Below are 23990 nucleotides of genomic sequence, written 5' to 3'. Positions count from 1 at the left end.
TGGGTTTAAAGCTAGAGCCTTGGATTGATTATCCCAGGCCATCTGAGAGCATCATATGGGAATTAAGGACACCTTGGATGGGTAACTGAGAGTGTGCAGTGGTCACTGAGTCCAGAACAGGCACCCTCAGGACGCTCTTCACGTGCTGACTCTTCTCCTGTGGCAAACATCAGGAATTTGAGGCCACTTGTCTCTGTAAGAAAGAGCAGTAAATTGCTTTGCAAATGCCACAGTGATAATATTTCTGCACTCTGCCATTTAGCACCGAGCAGATGATAGGAGGTGCCTTATTCTCTGACAGGATGTGTTGTTTCCAATAGATACACACAGGACAATGTTTGAATTTTAAATCCCTGGGAGAGGTATTCTGGCAGGCATGGCAAACCTCTGGCCGGGCAGTACCATTTTTCAGCACATCCATATGTAGCAGATGCTTGACATTTCCAAGATGCATTTCAAGGACAATATAAATCATTCAGGAGAAAAGTGCTGTAAATTTATGCTGGTGTTCAGCCATTGCCCTGTAGCCACTTTTATTCATTCAGACCAAGGGGTTTGGGCTGTTGGCTGAGGAAAACCAACAGGAAGAGCTGGTTATGACATTTTAGGGTTCTTCAAATACTCTTTCCAGGCCTGCCTGGAAAATGGTGCTGACTGGTTGTTCAGTGCCTCAGTCCTTACCTCTGAGGGTTGTGATGTGTTGTTGTGTGGAAGAATTAGAGATCTGCTGCAATCAGATAGGAAGGTAGGTTCTATCTGCCTTTTTTTGGAAGCAATAACCACAGCTCCTGATGAGTCACAGAGCTGAAAATTGTATTTTCTTGCACCAATCTAAGCCAATGTGACCCATTTAGCCTGAGTTTAACATATGAGCACAATTATTTTATAAATCCTCTCGTGTGCAGGATTTATAACTCAATGTTTACATTGAAGTTTGCAAATTACTAACCCTGAGCCATTTTAAACTTTGCTCTGGAAGAATTGTCATAGTTTTCCTTCCCTTTAACATCCACAGTTCTGTCTGCACTACGCCTGAGGGTCTTTTGTTCGTGGAATGACACTCACTTAAAACTTTCCAAGTACATGGAAATTCGAATGGGCAAAATTCATTTTCACGCTGAAAGCAATTTCCCTCCAAACTTGGCTTTTAATTAGGAAAGAAACCTTTATGTATTACCAAAATACTCCCTTTTCCCCCCCCCTTCTTCTTTTTATTGTGCCTCTCAGTATGCTGTATTGATTATTTTTAGCCAGAAGTTGTAGTGATAAAAGAGGGTTAAGCTTATTAAAGTGCTAAAAATAAAACCATACTATGAAAACCTGAAGGGGCCCATTGTGGTTACTGCCACGTGGGAGCATTTAAAAATTCTCATTCACAAGCTCACTTTCCTTTCTTTAAAGTGGTTCAGCTGAAATTCTGCCTTGTGAAACCAATCCATTGTTGCTGCTGTAAAAATTCAGGTCATATGAGTGATTCCTTGAAAGATTAGGGCAGAACCCCCACTCCAGCCACTGTCATTCCAGTATTTTCCCATATAAGATTCCTGTTGGTCATTAGAAGGGCTTGATCTCAGGACCCAGATAAATAGCTGGATAGTTGAAAGCTACCTCTTGGGGTCATCATTATTTTCATCTCCGTGTGATAAATGTGTCATAAAATCATAAAAAATTGAATCTAAACCCTGGCTAGCTCTGTCACCTTCACAACTCCTATTGCAAGATTGTGTTTTAGATGAAAAATTATAAATATTTTCCTAATTCTCTGATGTATTTGGTTGCAAACACCATGTGCTTTGGTGCAGGCCTGCCCCTCAGTTTACCAAAATGTTGATCTCATCCCCTTAGGATTTTTGTTTTCAAGTTGTACAATAAATTTGTCATCAGAGTCTGAGGGCAGAAAGTTGTTATGGGATTCAGCTTCTTTGAGAAATTCCAGACCCAGGGCTGGGTTATCTCATCTGTTTGGGAACAAAGTCACTGTCCCTTCATCACAAAGCCAAAAGGAAAGGAAAAGGCAGATCCCTCCAGCAGGTTTTTTCAGCCTACTGAGGATGCTACCACCCTTATCTCTCTATCCCCAAGCGAGGTACCTTGGCAAGGAGCCTGAAAGTGGCCAAGGTGAGTCCTGAACCACCACTAGTTCAGCAAACATTCACTGAAATGCCTGTCAGTGACATATTCATCATTGACTTAGTAACATATTGACTTATTGCTTATTTTTTTTGTGATTTGAGCCAAATTCTCTTTCCTCTCCTTGCTTTCCTGTGTTAATCATCAGAAATCTCTAGTTAAATTGCTTTACATATTAATGTCTCATTATTTTAGAGCTTTAGAGCTGGTTTGGTGTTTTTTTTTCGTTTGTTTTAGTTTTTCCCCTGTGCCTCAGGATTACAAGTTGCTTCAAAAAATAGAATTTAAATGGGAGGTTTACTTATTCCAAGGCTGGTATTCGCCCACTGGGAGAATGAGTGAGCAGAAACAGTTCCACCAGGGCCCAACCTCCCTCTGTAACATCCTTCGACTCATACAGGACAGGTAGCACACATCCTTACTTGGGAAAGCCTGTTCTGGGGAAAACCTGGATGCTGTTTGCAAAAACAGTGCCTAAGGTATGGTTCTCCCATTCCATGGAGCGCTGAGGGGGTGTGCACAGTGTTTAATTTTATCTAACGATGGCAAATCTCCTCAGGCCTCCCTGCAGGCAGCGGAAAGCGCTGGGTTCCTCCAGAGGGCCTTTTAAGGGAGCTAAATTAAGGAGCTTCTCTGATTGCCTTCTTCCCCAGGAGAAGCACAGACAGATTACTCTTGTTTTAGAAGGATATATTTAATACATTTCTCCTCTGTAGCTCCTCTCTGCCTAAATGATTAATTTTCTGAGGCCAGTCAGCCTTTAAGAGACGTTGAGCAGTGAAAGGTGTCTGCACTAAGATCCCAAGAAACTTTATACACGAGCAAGTTCTGTTACATTGATTAGGCCCTTGGGGTTTTGCTCTTCTTCTCCTTTGATTGTGGATTTTTGGTTTTTTTTTTTTTGCTTTTCTTTGCTTTTTTAAAAATTTATTTTATTTTAAGTGCATAATTACATTAACAGACTTTAACACAGTTCCATTTAAAAATGGCAAAACCTGAATGCAATCACTTTCCACAAATTATCTGCAAACTCTCATTTCTTTGTCCACCACAGAAGTGGCAAGATTAATTCCTGTTCTTTCCTTTAGAACCAAAGAATAAATTACTTGAATCTTTTGTGGCATGTCTTAATCCAACCCCCAATACTATTAATTGAAGAATTTCCATTGGTTTTATTAAGGATTTGAGAAATCCCTGGAACATTATTCTCCAATTTCTACCTGAGGTTGAGTTCTCCTGATCATGTTCATGCACTGTGTGGTGTATTTTGTGTTCAAATGCTCCTGGAAACAGACCAAGAGCACCTCCTCTTCCACTGTGGCCAGAAATTATTGGCTGCACATCTCTTGGGGGACAAACTGGTCAAGATTTCCAAGATTTCTGCTGGAAAAACAAACCCTTTTAATGCAGGTTTTATACCATAGGTGTCTTGCTTTCTAAGCATAGTCAAGAGTCAAAGTTAATACTTGTTTTTGGTGGAAGTGGGGACCTTCCAGTTCTGATGTGTAGCTGATAATCTTTCTTTTCCAGTCTCATTTTGATTCCTTGTGGTTCCTCCAGGCTTCCCCCAGTGCCAGACAAACCAATTTAGGGTGAGATTTTCCTTGCTTAATTTTAGATTCCATCAATTTGCCTCAATCTGAGCCAAGCTGCCGCTCCCCTGCAGCTTGGAAATGTGGTCCAGGAGTTTGGCCTGTGGTTTGTTTAATCTGTTCAACTCCTGGAGAGTGGGAGGAATTGCACACCATGGATTTGTTCTCTGTGATATTGTCTGAGATGATTTGATCAAGAACAGATACCCGGGCATGGTCAATAACCCACATGGACCGGAATGAATCTTATCCCTGAACTCTAATAATGAGATAATTTCAGGTGTCATGTCCCTTCTATAATTTAATCTAGTAAATTTATCAGTCTTGAGCTGCTTTTCATTGAATTCCCTGTCACTCTTCCCGTCGATTTCAGTGGGAATGGGATGAGAGGTAACCTCCGTCCTGTCACAGAACCCATGGAGAGCTGTCAGTCATCCTGCCTCTGACTGACGGGTTGGATGTTCATCAAAATGGGTGTTGGTCCTACTTCCCTGAAGAACTACAGGTCACAAACAAGGGGCTGCTCCTCTCTTTATGCCCATGAGTAATTTGCTGAATTGCTGTTGCTGTAAAACCTTTGGTTTTGGTTTGCACCCTGTAATTATCTTCTATTCTTTTAATTTGCAGATAGCATTGAAGCCAACATTGAGACCTCTTCTTCTAACGTAGAATCAGCCAACGAGCAGTTGGCAAAAGCAAGTCAGCACCAAGTAAGTGGGACTATAAAAACCCTACAAATGCTTTCAGTAATAGTATTTGCAATAAACAAAACACCTGGCAGCTGTGAAACACTGGGCACATGGATTTGTGCTACCTGGAAAGACAATAACGCATATTCCAAGTAGGAGCTAAACTTTTATATATATATATATGTGTATATATATATGATTAAATTACTGTAGCACAGACAATTTGCTTTAGAGCAGTCATTAAGAGATCTGCATATTAAACAGACATTTCCCAGTAGGAAAGTCAAAAATTAGCTACTTTTGTTCTTGGAAAGACACCATAAAAAGCACATCATTTATATGTGCTTTGTTTGGTGTGTTTCCCTATAATCAGGCAACAGTACTTTAGGAAAAGAACTTGAGTTGTCAAACAATATGATGTGGTTGGTGAATAATGGCTGTGGTGGTGTTGGTGTTCAGCACTTTTCAACAGCAGTTTGAGGGATTTTTTTATGAATTGGGTTTTTTTTCTTCATTGGAGCAAGAATAAAACACACACGCACACATACACACAGAGAAACATTAATCTTTTTGAAAACAGCTTGTGTAGAAATAACTCTTCGGTGGTAATTGTTAGTACTTTCCAGGGATGAACGGGGGTGGGGGAATGAACAAAGAAAAACTTGTTATCAATTGCATTATGACTGACAGAAAAAAAAACCTGCTAGTTTTCTTTTTTCCTCAAGCATAAATTGGTTATTTTCATGTGCCTGGAGTTTTGACAAAATGTGGCTGAGCTCCAAGAGAGCACATAGTGCCTTTTAGTTGGTCCTTGGGCACAATGGACTCTGAAGCTCTGGGGCAAACCTCCAGACCAAGGGAGTGAGACTCACAGGTGTTTGTTTTACTCTGATGTAATGGAGTGATGTGATTTGAAAATTATCTATAGCTCATTTTCTGGTGAACCATATTGTCCCAATTTTGGGTAATGAGTTTTGTAGAACTTTGATATTGCAGAAAATAAGCATGGTCTACAGCAAAATCTTGGTTTTTAATGTATATTTATTCAAGATTATGTTTGTCACCCTGCATGTAATCCTGCATTCACTTTGAAAATAACTTGTTACATACCACATGAAGTCTAAAATGAAACTGGAATGAATTTAATACTTGACCTGACTGTAAAGCTGATTGCAAAGCTGCAAATGAGTTAATGATGACTTTGGCTAAAAAGGTCGAAGAGGAGTCAGGCAGAAAATGAATGCAGTACAGTCTAAAGGATCTGCTTTCTTCAGCCAGCAGGAACTGCTGAAAGAGTCTGCCCAGACAGGAGGCCATTTTTACCTCAAATATGTTCATCAGGATAAAGATATAGACAGTTTTAGCAAGGCAACCCCTGCTAAGGGCATAAATATAAACTGATTGGTGTACATGAGAAAACAGAGTCTCTCTTGCGCTTGAAATGAGCCCATATAGACAAATATCACTGAGAAAACTTCATCTGCTAACGAAAATATGCAATCCAGATCTCCTGTGGAGCACAGGGAACTTGCCTGTACCCTACTGGGTGTGGATCACCAGACAAACACATGTAAAAACAGCTCGCCCTCTGTCACTTCTTTCGTGAGGTTCCCTGGGATGTGACCAGAAAATGAGGCAGCATTTTTGTCACTTTCACTGCTGGCCTGGGGCTGGTCAAATTGCATGTGATGCCTCATGTGTTGTGTGCCATGATATCTGCTCATCTTACACCCGAAGGGACACTGTCCCCATGGTGTGACAGCAAGGGCCCTGATCCCACAGCCCTCAGGGCTGCTGTCGGGAGGAATGTTGATGCCCCTTGCATACATATGGATAATGCAGTGTGAGTGCAGGTCACCCTTCCTGGGTGGTTTGCCTGGTTTTGGCTGCTTTGGAAATATCTGGGATGGGTTTGGGAGAGTGATCAGCCAGATGGCCCTATGGGTGAACTGCTTTTAAGGGACCTGCCAGAGCTTTACACAGATGAGCCTGTGCTCATCTGTGCTGCTCAGGGATCAGAGGCACAGGCTGTTTCTTAAATCTTACTGAGCAGTTTTCCTCTTTTTGTTAAACTGCTAATTCATGAGTATATTTGCTTGTTACTTATGTTACAGTGTGATTATCCTGTAAACGCAGACTGGCTTACAAACATTGGTTATTTATTACTGTTTATATGTATATAAATGTGTGTGTGTGTGTGTATGCAGTATTTTTATTAGTCTGTGTAGGTTTTTTATTAGTCTGTCAACAAATGTATACATAAATTGAGAAATCAGAAATGTCAACACTGCTGAAACATTCAAGTTTAAGACCTTCTGTGGAACTTAATGGAGGGATTTCTCTCAGGAATAATGATTAAGTGGCTGGTTATTTAATACAATGTTTGCAAGCAATCCATGCAGTCACTTCAACAATACAACTTGGAGAACCAGTCCCAACCTGCACATTAACATAACAAAGCACCAGTAAATAGTTTTTCCTTAGCTACTATAAAATAAGGCATTTAGGTTTCCTGAAATTATAGAAATGTTAAAAAAAAAGTAAATATCTTCGTGCAGGGCTCCTTTGTCTGCATTTTAAATTTGGTAAGGTGCTCCTTCCTCTTGAGATGTGTGTGCTAACAGCAGTGTTTTATTACTTGAAGCGAATTCTCATGTGCCCCATCTAAACTCTAAAAGATTTAGTGGGAGCTGTCAGAGCTTTGGAATAAAGATTTATATATATATACTAGCACATTTTTTTCCTTTCATTTTAAATTATAATTGCAAAATAATTGTTTGTGCTTAAACTTACTTTTAGTACAGGTAGCAGTTAAGCTAGGCCACTGCGTTATCTGTGGGAACACACAGGGTCAAAATGCAGATGAAAGCAGTAAGAGTTGAATATTGATACAAGAAGGAGAGGAATAGAGGCCTTTTTCCCTGTTGGTGACAGAAATGTGACAATTTTACTTTTTTATTCTACTTTCCCTGGAAAATTTGAGTTTGAAAAATGGCTGAGGTGAACAAATCTGGTAGGGAGAAGCCAGTAGAAATTATCTCCTGCACTGGTCTTTTTTCAATGCCTTTCTTTTTGGTGAGGGTCTCATTTCTCTTGGGTCTCAAGCAGGAACGATGACTCTGGCCATTAATAACAATGGCCCAGATTTGCATCTTGAAATTTCCTTGTCCCTGCCCCCAGAGAAAATTATTCATCCCACCTATCTCAAAACACCAATTTTAGCTTGGGTCAAACTGCTTTCTGGAAGAGACGGATTTATCGGACCAAATATGAGTGTGTTTGGTGGTGAAGTGTGTTTAAGTGTCTAAACCTCCTTTCCATGATTCAGAAGAAATTGCTTTCAGCACATCTTGTCTCATCTCACAGGAGATGCCTGACATAGGTAGGTCTGATGGCTGCCTCTCATGACAGGTCTGTTCTCTCCTTTGTCCATTAAATTCAGATTATATCAATTATAACACAAATATTTCAATGGAAATTTAATCCCATGCCTATCACCTGTCTCTTTATTGGAAAAAAGGGAATATCTAGACACTCAACCTGCCGCTGAGCTTATTTTAGGTGGGCTGGACATCATACTAAAGGGATGGCTTTTTACTTTGCTCAGTTTGCTCAGAGCTTCCTGCAGATGGATTGAGATGGATTGAGAGGAAGAAAAAGAAACCAATGCAGACTCCATGGGTACACATTAAACCAGTTGCTCTTTTCTTATGCAAAGTTTGGCCTAAGTTCAGCTTGGCCTCACTGACTGAAGGACTCTGTGTGCTGACTGCTGAAGCTAATTTGTTTTAGAAGAGCTGCTTGTGTTGCTCTGATTAATGCTGGTTACTTTCCTTCCCTGTATCCTCTGTGGAAGTCAAGCTAATTTGGATGCACTGGTACTGCAAAGGCAAACAGCAGTTCAGTGACCCACTTGTGTAGTCTAAGAACAATGGGGTTTTTTTCCAGTAAAGAAGCAATTCCTGGGTCTGGCTTTCATGGGTACACAGAGGGGCACTTTGAAGGCTGGAGCTCTAAGGAAAAAAAGCCTCATAAGTCTGTGATATTTGCAGAGATCTTATCGCCTGGGGACCACTGATAAGGGAGTGTCTTCAACTTTCACACAAATAACTCATTGGTATTTTAACAGCAAAAGAAAACTTGAGTTTCAAAAATCACCTTCTCAGAGTCTTTGAAATTTTCTGGCGTGGTAGCCCCTCAAAGCACTTGTTACTTATAAATATTGTGACAATGAAGATCATCTCCTCCTCTTCACCATGGATATGCCCTAAGACCTTGTCTTTTGCTGCCATTAAATAATTTTAACCTTAGTTTTATAATTAACAGCCAACTGGCACCATGATATGATGGGATTGCACCCTGACATGTGCAGCAGTCATCCAGTAGCTCCAAAGCCACAGGGGACCAGCATGGTTGGATTATCTTGATGCAAGCGAGCTGCTCAATTTGCTCCTGTCACTTCAAGAAAGACATTGAGGTGCTGAAGCATGTCCAGAGAAGGGTAACAGAACTGGGGAAGGGTCTGGATGATGGAGTGGTTTTGGTCCAAAATACTCATTACTTACTTATTTACCTTCTGTGAGATAAGAATTAGGAGAAAGCAAAGCAGGCACAAAACTTAAAAGAATATGAAGAAGTTTATTAACAGACCTAAAAGAAAGGAAAAAAGTCAGACCACACCTTCAGAACACTTCACTTCCCCCCCCTTTCTCCCTTCTCCCACTGACAATGTAAAAAGACAACCCTTGAGATTTTCAGTCAGTTTACCACTTCTATAATAACCTTTTCCAGTTCACTTAGGGAGAGGAGTCTCTCTTGCTCATGCTATGGAGACATCTCCACAAGAAGTTCTCTCATGGCTTCAGTAGCACAACGAGACAGCTGCCTGGGTTGGTTCTCTGCTTTCATGTGAGAGTCCCTTCCCCTGACTTACAGCTTTCTCCACAACTGCTTTCGAGCGTCCGGTCTTGAGCTACTGGGGTACAATTTTAAGGCTGAGCTGTTCAGAAACAAAGGTTCTCTTCACCCATCTCTGGAAGCATCTTCATCTCTAGGAATAGAGGCCCTCCCCCTTCCCTGGGAGAAAAAGGGTTCTCATCATCTTCATCTCTAGGACTATCTCTGGGTGCATCTCTAGGAACAGAGGTCTTCTCCTTCCAATTTGGAGCAAGAGTCCTCATCACTTCTATCTCTCCCTGTTCAAACATCTCTTCAAATCACAGCTAATTCAGCATTTGCTTGTTTCAGCACAGGTACTTTTGCTCACAAGTACAGTTTGAATGCTCCACCCCCAATGCTTTAATGAAATTACAATGGGTATTCTGATATATCATAGTCCATCACCATAGCTTTACAACAGAATTTCAGCTTCTAAGCATCTCCTCTTTCTCCTCCCTCAGGGTTTAAGCTGTTCCTTCTTTACTGGCTTTGGTGTCTCTATGGTGTTTTCTTCACCTTCCCTCTTCCTCAGACTTGGGAGAGGATTGATGTCTGCAGGCTTCATCTGTTCTGGAGGGAACTTAGAGCACTAAAAGGGTTAATCTCACCCGGGCCTTGCAGCTGGAGTTCTCTTATCGCTGTTGGTCACATCATCTTTGCTGGACAGCAGGGCAGCCTCAGCTGAATCTTCAGCCGCACTGGAGAGGGGGAAGCCAGGCCACGCTGTCTGCACGTAACAGGGCTGTGGAGGGGCCACGGGTGGAACAGGACCACACGGCTCCAGGATGGCTGTGGCCCGGCCCCGCTGGGCTGCACGGGCCGAGCCCAGGTACCTGTCCCAAGGCCGGAAGCAAGAGAGAGCTTTCCCAGGGTTTGTCCATTCTTAAATGTGGATCACAGAGGTGTGTCAAGCTTTTTTAAGTGGCTTAAAAAATTGTCAATATTCAAACTAGCCAGTTGATAGGTTCTGTCAGGTCATAGAGGAAGCTGCAAGCACCTCTTTGCAAGAGAATCACTTCCGTAGCTATGCTAACCCATGACAATGAGAAGTGGCTGAAGGAGAATTTCTGCATGGAAAGTGTTGTCAAATATTGGAACGGGCTCTCCAGGGACATAATGGAATCACCATCTCTCAAGATGTTCAAGAAATGACTGGAGCTGGCACTTAGATGACAAGGTGGTGGGCAGTCAAGGGTTGGATTCAATGGGCTTAGAGGTCTTTTCCAACTTAAATGACTCCATAATTCTGTGATTCTGTGATCTCCCAGGACAAGAAAAGGCTGTGTGCTCATACAACAGATTTGTGACAGAGATGCTATGTCACTCTACTGCAAACTCTAAGATGCAAAGTAAACAATCAGCCTCGTGTTGCTGTTTGTCCATGTCTGTCACCGTGGTGAGAGTGGCTGAGTTTGCAGCTCCTCTGGATAATTAGCACTTGGAAGTTTCATTTGGGGGATTACAGAGCTATTCTTTCTCCTGGCAGTTCCTGCTTGTGAAAGTGATGGGAGCTGAATTAAAGCTGCAGTAGGAACCCAGGGCTCTGTAAGGTCTCCAAGCAAAAGCTGTTACTGAAGTGACTTTTTAATTACACGACTGAGCCTTAATCCTCCTCTTCAGAAGAAGAAGGAAACTTTGCCACCCTCCAGAGTCTTCATGGTTCTGTACCATGAACTCCAGTTAGGAAAAGAAGTCCTACACAAATTGCTTGAATCTCTCAAACCAATTTGCAGACCCTCTCTACTTTCTGTCTCTCAGTCCACAGCAACACATTCACACCAGTTCAGTTCAGGAACCCCTGCCTGGGCTTCCTACTCAGCTTGAATTTCTTCAACTTCAAAGCAGCTTCTCCCCCATAGCACTTGTTTAAATTCCACCCCTTCCCTCTCCCATTAAGCCATATTTTTTTCATTTTTGCTGCCAGTTGCAGTCCTCCCCTGCTGAAGCATGGCTGCCAGCAACACTGCTGCCTCAAAACATTCCCTTATAATGATCCCAGTAATCTGCTGGTTGCTCAAAACCTCCCACATGAGGATGTTTGCCTGTATTTCCTGTCAGATGTGCCCTGAACATGGTCTGTATTGCTACAGAGCCTTGAAGCAAGTCCTTGCTGCTGCAGGGCTGCCCTTTCCTTCAGGCTCCATCTGTCTTGGCAGCGTGGTCTGGGCAGAAAGCAGATCTGTCTGGGGCAGTGCTTTCTAAAATTAAATTGAATCATAAAATCATTTAGATTGGACAAGACCACTAAGATTATCCAGTCCAACCATTAACCCAGCACTGCCAGGTCCACCATTAAACCATTTCCCTAAGTGACACATCTTGATGTTTTTTAAATGCCTCCAGGGATGGCCACTCAATGAGTTCCCTGGGCAGCCTGTTCCAGTGGTTAACAACCCCTTCAGTAAAGAATTATTTCTCCTAATATCCAATCTAAACATCCCCTGGCACAATTTGAGGCCATTTCCCCTTAACCACTTTTTACCTGGGAGAAGAGACTGACCCCCACCTGGCTACCCCTTCCTTTCAGGGAGTTGCAGAGAGCAATGAGGTCACCCCTGAGCCTCCTTTTCTCCAGGGTGAGCCCCCCCAGCTCCCTCAGCTGCTCCTCACCAGACTTGTGCTCCAGACCTTTCACCAACAGCAGTTGGCTGGTATAAAACTTCTGCCTCCTTTTTTCCTTGCTCACTGGCTCCCTATGAAGGGCAGGCTAAGTTTTCAGATTTAAGAGTGCTTTATTTTGAAGCAGCTTCTGTCTGTGCCTGCTTTTTTACTGTACTTTAATGCAGCCATTTACAAAACAGCTGCTTTCCGTGGGAAGTGGTGTTCAAGTCAGCGCCAGTCCGTGTGATAAATGAACTGTGTGAATGCAGCAACTTAACCTCAGCAAGGTCTGAGCCACAAAATTTATTTAAACCTCTCTTTGTTTTCTGTAAATAATGGATCTGTGTGATCAAATATTTATTAAGAAAGGGGTTGGTTAGAGCTTTTGGCTGTCATGAACTTGGGTGTTCCTGTGTGTAAAGGTAAAATCTTTCAGGCCATTTTTAATCACAGCAGAACATCTCATCATTTGTACCATCCAAAAGGGAGAGATGCCTGATCCAGGTAGTAGCTTAGTCTTTTTTTTTTCCTTTATTATAAAACACCAACTGTGAAATTTTTGGGAGAAAAAAAAATTATCCCCTGTGAGCTCATTTTTCATTTAAGCACAAACCATTCAAGGAAGAAGTGGAAGGGGCACAGGTGGAGAAGGGAAGGAATCCAGAGGAGGAAATGAACATACTTTGAGGGATGAAGCACCTCTCCTGTGAGGAATTAAGATTGTTCAGCCTGGAGAAGAGAAGGCTTCAGGGTGAACTGACTGTAGCCTTTGAGGTACCTGGAAGGGAGTACAGCAAATCTGGAGAGGAACTTTTCCAAGGGCACAGAGTGATAAGATAATGGGGAATGGCTTTAAGCTGAAAGATGGAATGTTTAGATTGGATATTAGGGAGAAATTCTTCCCTGTGAGGGTGGTGAGGCCCTGGCACAGGTTGCCCAGAGAAGCTGTGGCTGCCCCATCCCTGGAAGTGTCCAAGGCCAGGTTGGATGTGGCTTGGAGCAACCTGGGAAAGTGGAAGGTGTCCTTGCCCATGGCAGAGGGTTGGAACTGGATGATTTTTATGGTTCCTTCCAACCCAAATCATTCTTTGATTCTGTGTGATATGAAAGACTTGAGAGCACATTTAGTGGTGAGCTACTGGTTACCAATCTGTCTTTCTCTGGTGAGAAGATGAGTAGGTAGAACACAGATTTTACTGGCTGTTCACCTTGGTGGAATGCAGCACTGGGACTGTTCCAAGTCAAGATTTAAGAATACCAGTTACACTGCTGGTGGTGGCCTGCATTCAGTATTTCAAAGGCAAGAATTTTCTGTTTGAAAGCTCTGAAAAAGTCTGATCTCTGACAATTCAGAGACAGAAGGAAATCACAGGCTGTCCTTTTGTTTTTCTAATTCATTTGTTTAACAGAATCTCTTTCCAGGGTACAATTTCATTTTGAGGGGTCAGAGATTAAAAAGCAATTTTCCCTAGCTAGCAGCAGCATAAACTAGTGAGTTACATTTCTCTTAATGGCCTCATTTAACAGAGGAGTGAATGGAAATCCTTGGTTACTGACTGGAAAACCACACTTAGACTCATCTTTGTGCCCAGTAACAGCACATATAATAAATTGCCCTGCTCAAAGGTCAAAGCTTTGAGAAATTGTATTAAACTTACCTCTAAATGGGCTGGGGATACCAAGGAGTTAGGAATATTATCCCTGGAGATGTATACCTAACTGGGATCCATGACAATGAGGAACAGAATTTAAGTATCCTTGAGCCCCAGCTGTGTAGCCTGAAGTGTTATTGCACTGGGCTGTGAGCTTGTCACATCTCATCAAGCTGCAAAATGGTCAAGCCTAGTCAGTGTTCACACTGGAAACCTCTGCTGAAAATCTGCACATGCAGGCAGCAGTGTTCTCCTGCTCAGTTTTCCTTTCTGGCACAGCAACATGTCCAGGCAGTGCCACCATTCCTCAAGTATTTCATGTAATGTCACTAAAGTGTCAGTGAGTCAGAGGAGGCCACAAAGATGCTCAGAGGGTTGGAGCTCCTCTGCTCTGAAGCCAGGCTGGGAGAGCTGGGGGTGTCCAGCCTGGAGAAGAGAAGGCTCTGGGGAGACCTCAGAGCCCCTTCCAGTGCCAAAAGGGAATGGACAGGAAACCTGGAGAGGGAATTTTAACAAGGGCCTGGAGTGGCAGGACAAGGGGCGATGGCTTTAAACTGACAAAGGGTTAATTTAGATTAGATATAAGGATGAAATTCTTCTCTATGAGAGTGAAGGCCCTGGCACATATCACCCAGAGAAGTTGTGCCTGTCCCATCCCTGGAAGTGTTCAAGGCCAGGTTGGATAGGGTTTGGAGCAACCCAGGATAGTGGAAGGTATCCCTGCCTGTGGTGGGGGGTTTGGAATGAGATGATCTTTGAAGTCCCTCCCAACCCAAAACCATTGGGTAATTCTAAAGATGCTACACTGGTTTTCAGAACCACAGTGAAACTAATAATTTCATTGTACTGTGGGGATTTATATTCCGATTTCTGTGTCTTGATTTTTAACTTGATTTACTTGATGAGCACCAGTTTAACAGTTCATCTTTCCATAGGGACAGTTCAGGGACCTGCAGTCAGTATTGCATCATCTCATCAGACTTGGTAGTTAAAATTTAGGCAGCTGGAAGAAGACAGGCTGAGCTTTCTTTCCCATGCCTCTTGAAGTTTGCTCATCCTGATTCTCTTGAACATTGTACCTCAGTGTCTGTGATGAACAGTGCCTGGGAGGTGAACATTTTGCTTTCATGCCGATAGACAAGTACCTTCAAAAAAGAACTTTGCTGGACAGAGAGAGTTTGACTTTTTTGCCTAAAAACTAATACTTAGTATCCTTTTGTGCTGAGTCAGGAATCCTGCTGCCTTTCTGGCTTCTGCTATGGCAGGCTGTTGTTCCTCCCCAAATCACATGTCACCTGTGCCAGCTGTGTTTAAATGTTGCAGAGAACCTGGGGCATCTCCAACCGTCAGGAAGTAGCTGAGAAAGTAAATGCTTATTCCCCTGTTGTGCTTTAATAACTGTATTGATCATGAAGGGAAAATGATATGTAAGGAGAAAAAAGTTACAGAAAATGAAATTGCTTTTATTTCCATTTTGACAAAGCCTGGAAGCACTTTAATCAAAGGTCTTTTCCATATTCCTGAAAGAAATCACAGGCTTGGTAGGACACCTTTGTAGCAGAGCTCTCGGGTCATGGCCTGGCGCTATCAGAAGTGGAGAATGGGAATTGTTACGTTCAACTTGTGCTCAAGAGGAGAAAAGAGAGTCAATTATAGTCCTTCTAAATCTGACTTCAGGAACACGCAAAGCTCTTGAAAATATTTTGAAATGTGGAATGAAAAGCAAGGAGTTCTGCATGGGGTGGGACAATTTGGGATTTCATTTCACTTTGAAGGAGTCATTGCATATCTCTCTTTGTGAGGAGAAAGGATTTCCTTAGACAATGGAACACTTGACTTCCTGGCCTTCAGAGAAATATTTTCTACAATTCTATCACATGAGGGTTGTCCTTCTTTGGAAGATTCATAGGAGAGGAGGAACTGCTGGGCCACAGCTTGCTTTTGTATGGCCAACTCTGATGTCCCTTAATTTTTTTCTACATCACACCCTGTTATGAGTTCAGGATTGGCAGCTCAAGCCTTTGACAAGATTCAGTCATTCCTATATTCCATACTGGGGAATTAAGGGATTAAGGTTTTCTGTGGAATGAATTTAGGAGACTAGGAAACATCTACAGGAACTGGCTCCTCTTCATAAAGCACAACTTCATTACTACTTTTTTTTAAGATGACTCTAGGAAAAACAATTTACATGGTGGGTCAAAAATTCATTATGATTTTTATGTCATGGTAAGTGCTGCATTTGATCCATTTTTAGTGGGTTTGGGTATATTCTTCATAGTGTTCCTTTTCTGCCTAGTGAGCCACAATGTATCATTCTTCCTTTTTACAGACATCAATGCTATCCATTTACGAGAAACAATTCTTGCATCAGTTATTTTTACTGTAGAAGACATTTTTCTTACATAGACCTGAAACATATAAAAAGTAAAATAAACTCTATTCGTATTTATCTTTCCTCTTTAGAGTCCGTCCCAGTGGATATTACCCTCTTCCTGAAACACTTTTTTTTTGGTTAAGAGTTTAAAGAAAAGGGAATAATCTGTAACTTCAGGCTTTCACTGATGTCAAAGGCAAATGAATGGAAGGAGAATAGAGCTTTATCCACTATACAGATCACATTTGCTGATTTAATAGGACTGGGTAGAATTCATGAGCATGCAGGTAAGTTTACTTTTTTCTAAGCAGAGAAATCTTAAATTCTACTCACAGTCTCCAACCTTTCCCTGACTCTTCCCAGATGTGTCTTTGAAAGGGTTTATTATTGAATATTGAGGAGTATAAGGATTCATAAGGATGCTAATCTTGATCTAGTTTGAGAGGTTGTAATCTTGGTAATACTAAGCCATGTTTCTCCCCATCCAGACAAGATTTAAATAGATCTGAAACTAGTGAAGAAACAATTAAACCTAATTTTTGGTGACTGTCAGCATGGCTTCCTTAAATCTCAAGCAGAAGAAAATCTAAGTGCTGCTTCTCTTTGCCACAAGCAACGAACATGAACATGGAATTCATTACAGCTCAGCTGATGCATGAGGTGGGATCCACCTCAACTGACTTTGGGTGTATCCAAATTAGGAATTCATCACTGGCTGTGCTGCCCAGGTACCCTACATCCTCACTAGAGATCTAGGAAGCATTTTGGTTTGATATGGCCACTGAAAGATGGGATCAGTGATTGGGGTCTGTTACAGCCTCAGACATGGCCTGTGCCATATCCCCCAGGTCCGTGTGGATGTGCCAGCTCCCACAGGGCATCTCATACCCAGATGTTTGTGTTTAGGTGGGAGTGAGACACACTGAGTTGGAGAGATCCCATTGCAGGGCAGTTTATTATGCCTGGGTTGAGAACATAAGCTTTAGTTTCCTCAAAAACAAATTCTCTAATTAATTTGACTTTAATGCAGCTTTAATTAATTTAATTCTCTATTAAATTAATTAATCCTAATGTGGCTTTTGTGTGAGTCTTCATTACATTAGAATAGGCCACTTTAATCTTCTGTCTGGTGCTGGGCACTCACTTTGAGGCATGGGGCAGGTACTGAGGGCATGGGAAAGCAGCAGGAGTGATCCAAGAGCTGCCAAGCCAGGCTGCAGAGGAGAGATTACAGAAAGAGTTGCTTTAGCTAAAAGATAGAGTTGAAGATAAAGGTCTCTTGGTACATAAAAGTCTGCTTCAAAGAGGAAAAGAACAATCACTGTTTTTTTGTTTATTACAGTTGGGAAGAACAAGAAGTAATGGACTTAAGCTGCAGCAAGGAAGAATCAGGGTTGATATTAAGAAAAGCTGTATAATGATAAGGAGATTGAAATACTTTCTGGGGAGATTTTAGAGTCTCTAGCACTGGATATCTGTAGCAGTATCTAGTGAAACATATTTCAGGAGTGGTGTTTGTATAATTGCTTTTACTGTTGCCTGTCAGATCACGCTGCAAGGTCCAATGTAAACAGGACATGTTCATATTGTATCACAAACCATCGTTATCTAATCAGAAAATGCTGCAGTTGTGAATCATTCTTTGATTTTCATTCCCATCCTCTCCTCCTCGCCTGCCTTCTCCCCTCCAAAGAAATGTGTTTGGAAACTGCTTTAGGGACCAAAATCGCTGATTTAGTTTGACAAAGGTGATGAGACTCAGCATCTTCTGTCACCTTCTTCTGTTGCTTAGACTGGCTTTTGGGGACAAGTCCTAGAATCACAGGATGGCTTTGGTTGCAAGGGACCTTAAAAATCATCCAGTTCCAAACCCCTGCCATGGACAGGGACACCTTCCACTATCCCAGGTTGCTCCAAGCCCCATCCAGCCTGGCCTTGGACACTTCCAGGGATCCAGGGGCAGCCACAGCTTCTCTGGGCAACCTGTGCCAGGGCCTCACCACCCTCACAGGGAAGAATTTCTTCCTAATACCTAATCTACATCTATCCTACTTCATCTTAAAGCCATTGAATCCCGTAAATCACTTTATCCAAGTATTTTCTACATGGCTTCCAGGTGTCCCAGATTTGTTCTTCAAATTATTTCCACAGAATTGCAGTCAATACAATCATGGTGTGTGTCCTCAGTAGTCCTTTGGATGAGGCAGCTGAGCCACACAATCATTGATTTGACATTTGTGGGAGCTGGGCTGGCACTGTATCCTCCTTTAAGGGTAACAGATAATCACCACATTTCACTTTAACAAGCTGTTGGAATTCTGAGTTCTGATTATGTTTGATTAGCATCAGGGCTGGAAATAAGGAGGATTTATAGCAAGAGGGAAAATGAATGTGATGGTAGAATTCAGGAGGGAATATATCCCCGCTGCTGAATAAAATAAGGCCGGGGGCTGTCCTGTGAATCCAAGGCCTGGTTATGTCCTCATGATTAAATTATGAAAGAGAAACACAGAATGGTTTGGGTTGAAAGTGACCTTTAAACATCATCTAATCCAACCTCCTGCAACAAGCAGGGACATCTCCCATGCGGAAAGAGGACAGCATCCAGACACTCCGCTGGGAATGGTCACTGCCACATGCTACATGGGACCTGGGTCATTCCTTGGAAGAACAGGACAAAGCTGCACCCAAAAGGATGCATGGATGATGAAGAGCCACCATTTGTGCCTCTGCCTCATCCCTCTTTGATATATGAGTACAGAAGCAGCTGCTTTCTGCCAAAGTTTGTGCACAGACACTCTCTGCTTATCCTCCCCTTGCCCCAGGGTTTTGTATGACCATGATTTAGGCCAGGTCTGATACACACCCCTCTGCATCCTTGGATTACAGAGCTGTGAGGTGCCTGTATGGGAGCAGCACCTCTTTGACTGGCAGATACATTGAAATTCCAGTCCCTTGCTCTTGGTCCCTGCCTGAGCTGTGCCATTACTCTGCCCTCCTTGCCCATGCACTCTGCTGAACCCGACCCAGATCACTCATTTATCTCTCTGTCTTGGCCTTGCATCTCCTTTATTTCCTCTCTGGAGATCCCTGACCCTTAGGCTGACCCTGATTTCTGTCACTGGATCTGCTCTGCTCTTGCTTGGGTGCTGTGGGACTGAGCCCTCGGTGGTGAGGGTGCTGCCCCAGCTCCCCTTCCTGTCACCCCCTCTCCTGGTTTGCCCTCCCTGGAAGAGCAGCTTGGGCTTGCAGCTCCCTGGCAACTCAAAATAAAAATTCTCTTAGGGATGCATAAACTTACTCATCACTTCAAATGGTTTTTGAGAAAGCTGAGCCCAGTGTTCACCAGCTCTGGTAGTTGTGCTGTGAGTCACAAGAAACCTAAATTTTATTTCTGATGGTGCAGTCAGAGATGACCTTTGTGTGCTCGTTGTTTGATTCAGTGCTTTTTCACTTTGTTTTTTTCTCTGTTGGTTTTTTGGGGATGTATTTACAAAGAGAAGAAACCTTTTTTGACCCATTGACTTTGAAATAGCTGCAGTGTGATCAGTGAGGATATTGAGTAGCTGTTTTACTACTCATGGTACTTTTCCATGGCCAAAAGGAATTCTTAGTTTGATAAGACAGGGGTTTTTTGGTGCTAAAAGAGATAATAGAGTCAAAATGAAGAGGGGACTGAAGTGCTACTTGGACCCTTGGGCTCTGATAGAGACTAATCCTGAATAACACATGGAAACAAATCTTTTCCACCATGATCACAAAGGTGATGGTCATTAATTGTCTGAAAGCCTCTATAAATGGCAACTAGAATTCACAACTTTTAGGAACAGATATGCTGGAGGACAAAAGTGGGATGACGTATTTCTGTATCTACCTGGAAATTCATTGTAGAGGGAAAAAGAATGCTGAATATAGGTACTGCTTGCATAAAGCCAAATTGTGTTGGCAGGGAAGACATTGAATTCTGGGTATTGTATTTAGAGAGGATTTAAACATAGCAGAGGATCAGCAGCAAGCCATAAATTAAGACCTGAAAGTCCAAGGATTTGGAAATGAGAGCAGCATGCCCAAGACCAGGCAGCAGATTGATCTGTGCAGCAGGAAATGAGAGCACAGAGAAATACAAAGGAGCAGAAGGATATGAGAGACAAAGTTGAGCTTAATTTTTAATTTTTTTTTTTTTTAATTTAAGTTTCTCTCTGAATACTTGGAGTGCTTTCCTGCATGCAGCAAAAGAGCCAACGAGTCACAGCCTTCTTTTGGAGTCATTGCCATGAATCTGGAGAATCATTGTGGAATTGGGGTAGGAATAATCTGGTAGAAAGAAAGCAGGATACACCCCCCACTCTGACCATGCTGCTTCTGCACCAGCTGAGGGACGTTGTCTGCTCTCTCTCCCCAGCCCCATAAACACCCAGTGGATACCAGGAACTGGATTACTTCTCCAACAGGAATCCCAGCCTTTCTCAGCAGCACTGCCTTCAGCAACAGGCAGTGTGGGTGTTGTTTTATTGCTTTACTCTGGTCTTCCTTGCCTTTTAGCATCCAAAGCTAATTAGGATTGAACAATAGAAAGAGATTAGTGAACGGGTGTTCTCGAGCAGATCATAAAATTCTGGTGTACCTGCTTTGTTTGCACAAATGAATAAAGCATTGACCCCTGTGTAGCCATCCACAGATGGTTCTTCAGAGAGAAACAAGCATAAACTTGTAAAGCTTTGCCTCACAGATGGGGTTTTGTGGTCCATCTCCTAAATGCAGTTCCAATCCTTGAAGACCTGGTAAGGAGCCAGCAGACTCTTTTCATAATAAAAGCAAAACAAAATCTTTTCAGATCGATTGACGGAGAGCAATAAGAAAAGGACTCACCTCCAGAAGGTGGAAGGGAAGACTTATTTTTCACAGAATCTCAGAGTCACTGAGGTTGGAAAAGACCTCCAAGACCACTGAGTCCAACCTTTGGCTGATCACCACCTTGCCCAATAAACCTTATTGGAAAGTGCCGCATCTGCTCCTCTTTTGAACACTTCCAGGGATGGTGACTCCACCACCTCCCTGGGCAGCCTGTTCCAGTATTTAACCCTCTTTCAGTGAAGACTTTTTTCCTGATATCCAACCTGAACCTTCTCTGGCACAACTTGAGGCTATTTTCCATTGTCCTGTCACTAACTGCCTGGGAGAAAAGGCTGATCCCAAGTTGTTGAACCTACCTGGAGCAAGATGAAAGATGGGGAGGGGTATGTCAGGGGTAGAGCAGCATCAGGAAATCATCTGAGTAGCCTGTCAAATCTGTGTAACTGCAACTGTAACAACACACCAGACAACAACTTTTATTAAAAAGAGCTTCAGCCCAAGTCCCCAGAGCACCCCAACCTCAGAATGACAGAATTAAATAGGTTGGAAAAGACTTCTGAGATCTTCAAATCCAACCTATCACAAAACACCATCTTGTCAACCAGACAATGACACTGAGTGCCTGGGCGGCCCATTCCAATATCTGATCGCCCTTTCAGTAAAGAAGTTCCTCCTAATGGCCAACCTAAACCTCCCCTGGCACAGCTTAAGACCGTGTCCCCTTGCCCTGTCACTGGTTGCCTGGGAGAAGAGACCAACCCACACCTGGCTACATCCTCATTTCAGGGGGTTGTAGAGAGTGGTAAGATCCCCTGTGAGCCTCTTTTTCCCCAGCATAAAGCCTCTGTGGCTCCCTGCAGGTTCATGAAGTCTGTCAGCATGCTGAGTACATTTATGTGCGGTTAAGCTGCACCCTGAGCTGGGTCTGGCTTGACACCTTGCTAACAAAGTGTGCTGGCACTTGAAAGCACCATCAGATGTCAACCTGGGGAAAGCTGTAGATCGATTCAGTTCTGCTGTGGCAGTGCAATACATTATTTTTTCCCAGTGTAGATGTCCCTGCTGGCAGTGACTGCTGGCAAAACAGGGTCTGCAGCACTAAATGGATAAATGGATGTCTACACCCCAGAGGTGACAGGTGCAGGGAAGTTCCTACTGCTCCTGTGTTGCCATGGAATATCCATGCTGGATGTGATTGACAGTAAAGAAAACACAGAACTTTCAACCAAAACCAAGATTTACTTTAACTGCATTTTTCTCAATTTCCTTTCAATCACCAAAAACGTTTAATTTCAAATTTCCTGGCACTTTCCTTGTGATAATCATAGAATGGTTAAGGTTGAAAGGAACCTTAAGGATCATCTAGTTCAATCCCCCTGCCATCAACATGGTCTTAATCACTCTTTTTTAGATTGTATTTGTATTTATGCTCTGTGCTGTAGCTATCTGGGGGAGGACCGTACTGCAAAGCCCATCACCAACATCTGGCCCTGTGTCACCTCCGGCTGGGAATGGTTCAGCAGTACTCCAGTATTGTTGGTCTCATTTCATTGTAGTTGATTTGGTTTTTCCGTATTTTAAAGAAAAATATGAGAATTTTCTATACTCCTGTGAGAATTTTTCTTCACTCCTCTCTGTCAGACTGATCAATTGTTTGAATGGCTTTTTGAGGGTGTATTTTTTTGTGAAGCATTAAATGTCCCCTGCCAGGATGTTAGTCTAACATTGACTTCACTAATTACTAAAACAAACATCTCTTTTTTATGGGATTTTTTGCTATTTATTAATTAACCTGTCTCCCTAGGCTATATTTTCTCCCAGTCTTTTCCCAAACATTCCACCTGTAGCTGATCTTTTTTACCAACCTTTTGGTAAGTGTGGATGCTCCCCTCCAAACTCATTTGTCTACATGCAAAGCAAGTCAATCTGTGACCCCTTGACTCTCAAAATGAAAGCAGAAGGAAGCAGAAAGTCCAGTTTGGAATGGAGGCAGCAGATGAAGAACAAACAGCACCATAGATTGGGATGCTTCCCACCACACAAACCAACAGGGTTGGTTGTTGATGCACAAACACAGATTTAAGCAGTGTGATAGAAATCTTCCTCAAATCTGAAATAACTGTGCCCCACAAATGTTGAATTATTTGTCTTTCTTGCATTTACATTAATGTTGTAGTCAAGGCTTAGCCATCTCTTCCTTCACCAGCACAAGGGAGGAGAGCATGACTAACTTTGCTATAACTCTTCCTTTATCTGAGGAAAATTTTTCATTGCTCAGCTGTCAACATTTTTTAGGTTGCCTAAAATAAGCAAATATATTCAATTCCTTTATGGAATTCTTGGGGCTTTTTTCTGGACAAATGCATGAAAAATCCAGTGAGATTCAGATGTGCACATCCATGCCCTGTGGTGAAGATGTCTTCATGACCTCAGCTGGTGAGCATCCGGTACCCAGAAGCACTGAGTGTGAGGTGGCCCTTGTAATTCTTGCTCTGCAGATGCTGCTCTTGGCAACAAGCCAATCTCCCACTGAAACTCACTCCTGTTTGTTTGTTTTCTATTCCTTTTTTTTCTCTCCTCCATAGCATTCTCCATCAGAGCGCATCAGTGGTTCATTTAAAATTTTTCATTCCCAGGTCTATGAGGTCTCTTGGACTGAACTTGTACATAGCTTTATTTCTCACTTTTCTTTCTTTCTTGTTTTTTGTTCTTTTTTTTGTTTGTTTTGTTTTTCCAAGCCAAAGACAAAATTGCTTTTCAGGGTGAAAAGCTTCCTTCCGCTCATGTTTTTTCTCTCCATCTACCTCAAACTGAGCAACGAACAGGATGAGTCAATGGCACAATGTGTGTTTTTGAAGCACTTGGGAAGAAGGAAGTACCTTGATGTTTCATCACCTAAGCTTCTTTTTCTCTCTCATTCACAATCAGCGTTTCCTATGTTTTCATTAGTGAAGCTCTACAGATATTTACCCCATATTCAGGAAAAGTCCAGGGGTGCTAATGTGAAAGTCAGCATTTCACATTTGAAATCCCATTTTTAATTATACAGGCAAATGCAATTCAGGAGATTCCAGTTCTCCCTACACCATGAAAAGTTAAGGACATCCTTTACCAGATGATGTCTGGAGTACCAAACTTAATTCGGAGTGGAAAAGGT

The 23990-nt window shown here is 42.5% G+C and overlaps 1 protein-coding gene across 3 annotated transcripts in view; it reads left to right on the top strand.

Annotated features, from left to right (window-relative positions):
* The window catches only part of TSNARE1 (t-SNARE domain containing 1), a 468220-nt gene that overhangs the window by 289638 nt on the left and 154592 nt on the right, over positions 1 to 23990 (top strand). For all 3 annotated transcript variants that reach the window (XM_032134539.1, XM_032134538.1, XM_032134532.1), the window contains one exon: positions 4350 to 4432. In XM_032134539.1, the coding sequence (XP_031990430.1) occupies positions 4350 to 4432 (83 nt within the window). The remainder of the gene's footprint in view (positions 1 to 4349; positions 4433 to 23990) is intronic.

Source organism: Corvus moneduloides, chromosome 1, assembly GCF_009650955.1.
Source record: "Corvus moneduloides isolate bCorMon1 chromosome 1, bCorMon1.pri, whole genome shotgun sequence".
In the NCBI taxonomy this organism is placed as follows: Eukaryota; Metazoa; Chordata; class Aves; order Passeriformes; family Corvidae; genus Corvus; species Corvus moneduloides.
Note: the sequence above shows the minus strand (reverse complement) of the source record. Positions and strands in the feature narration are given on the sequence as shown.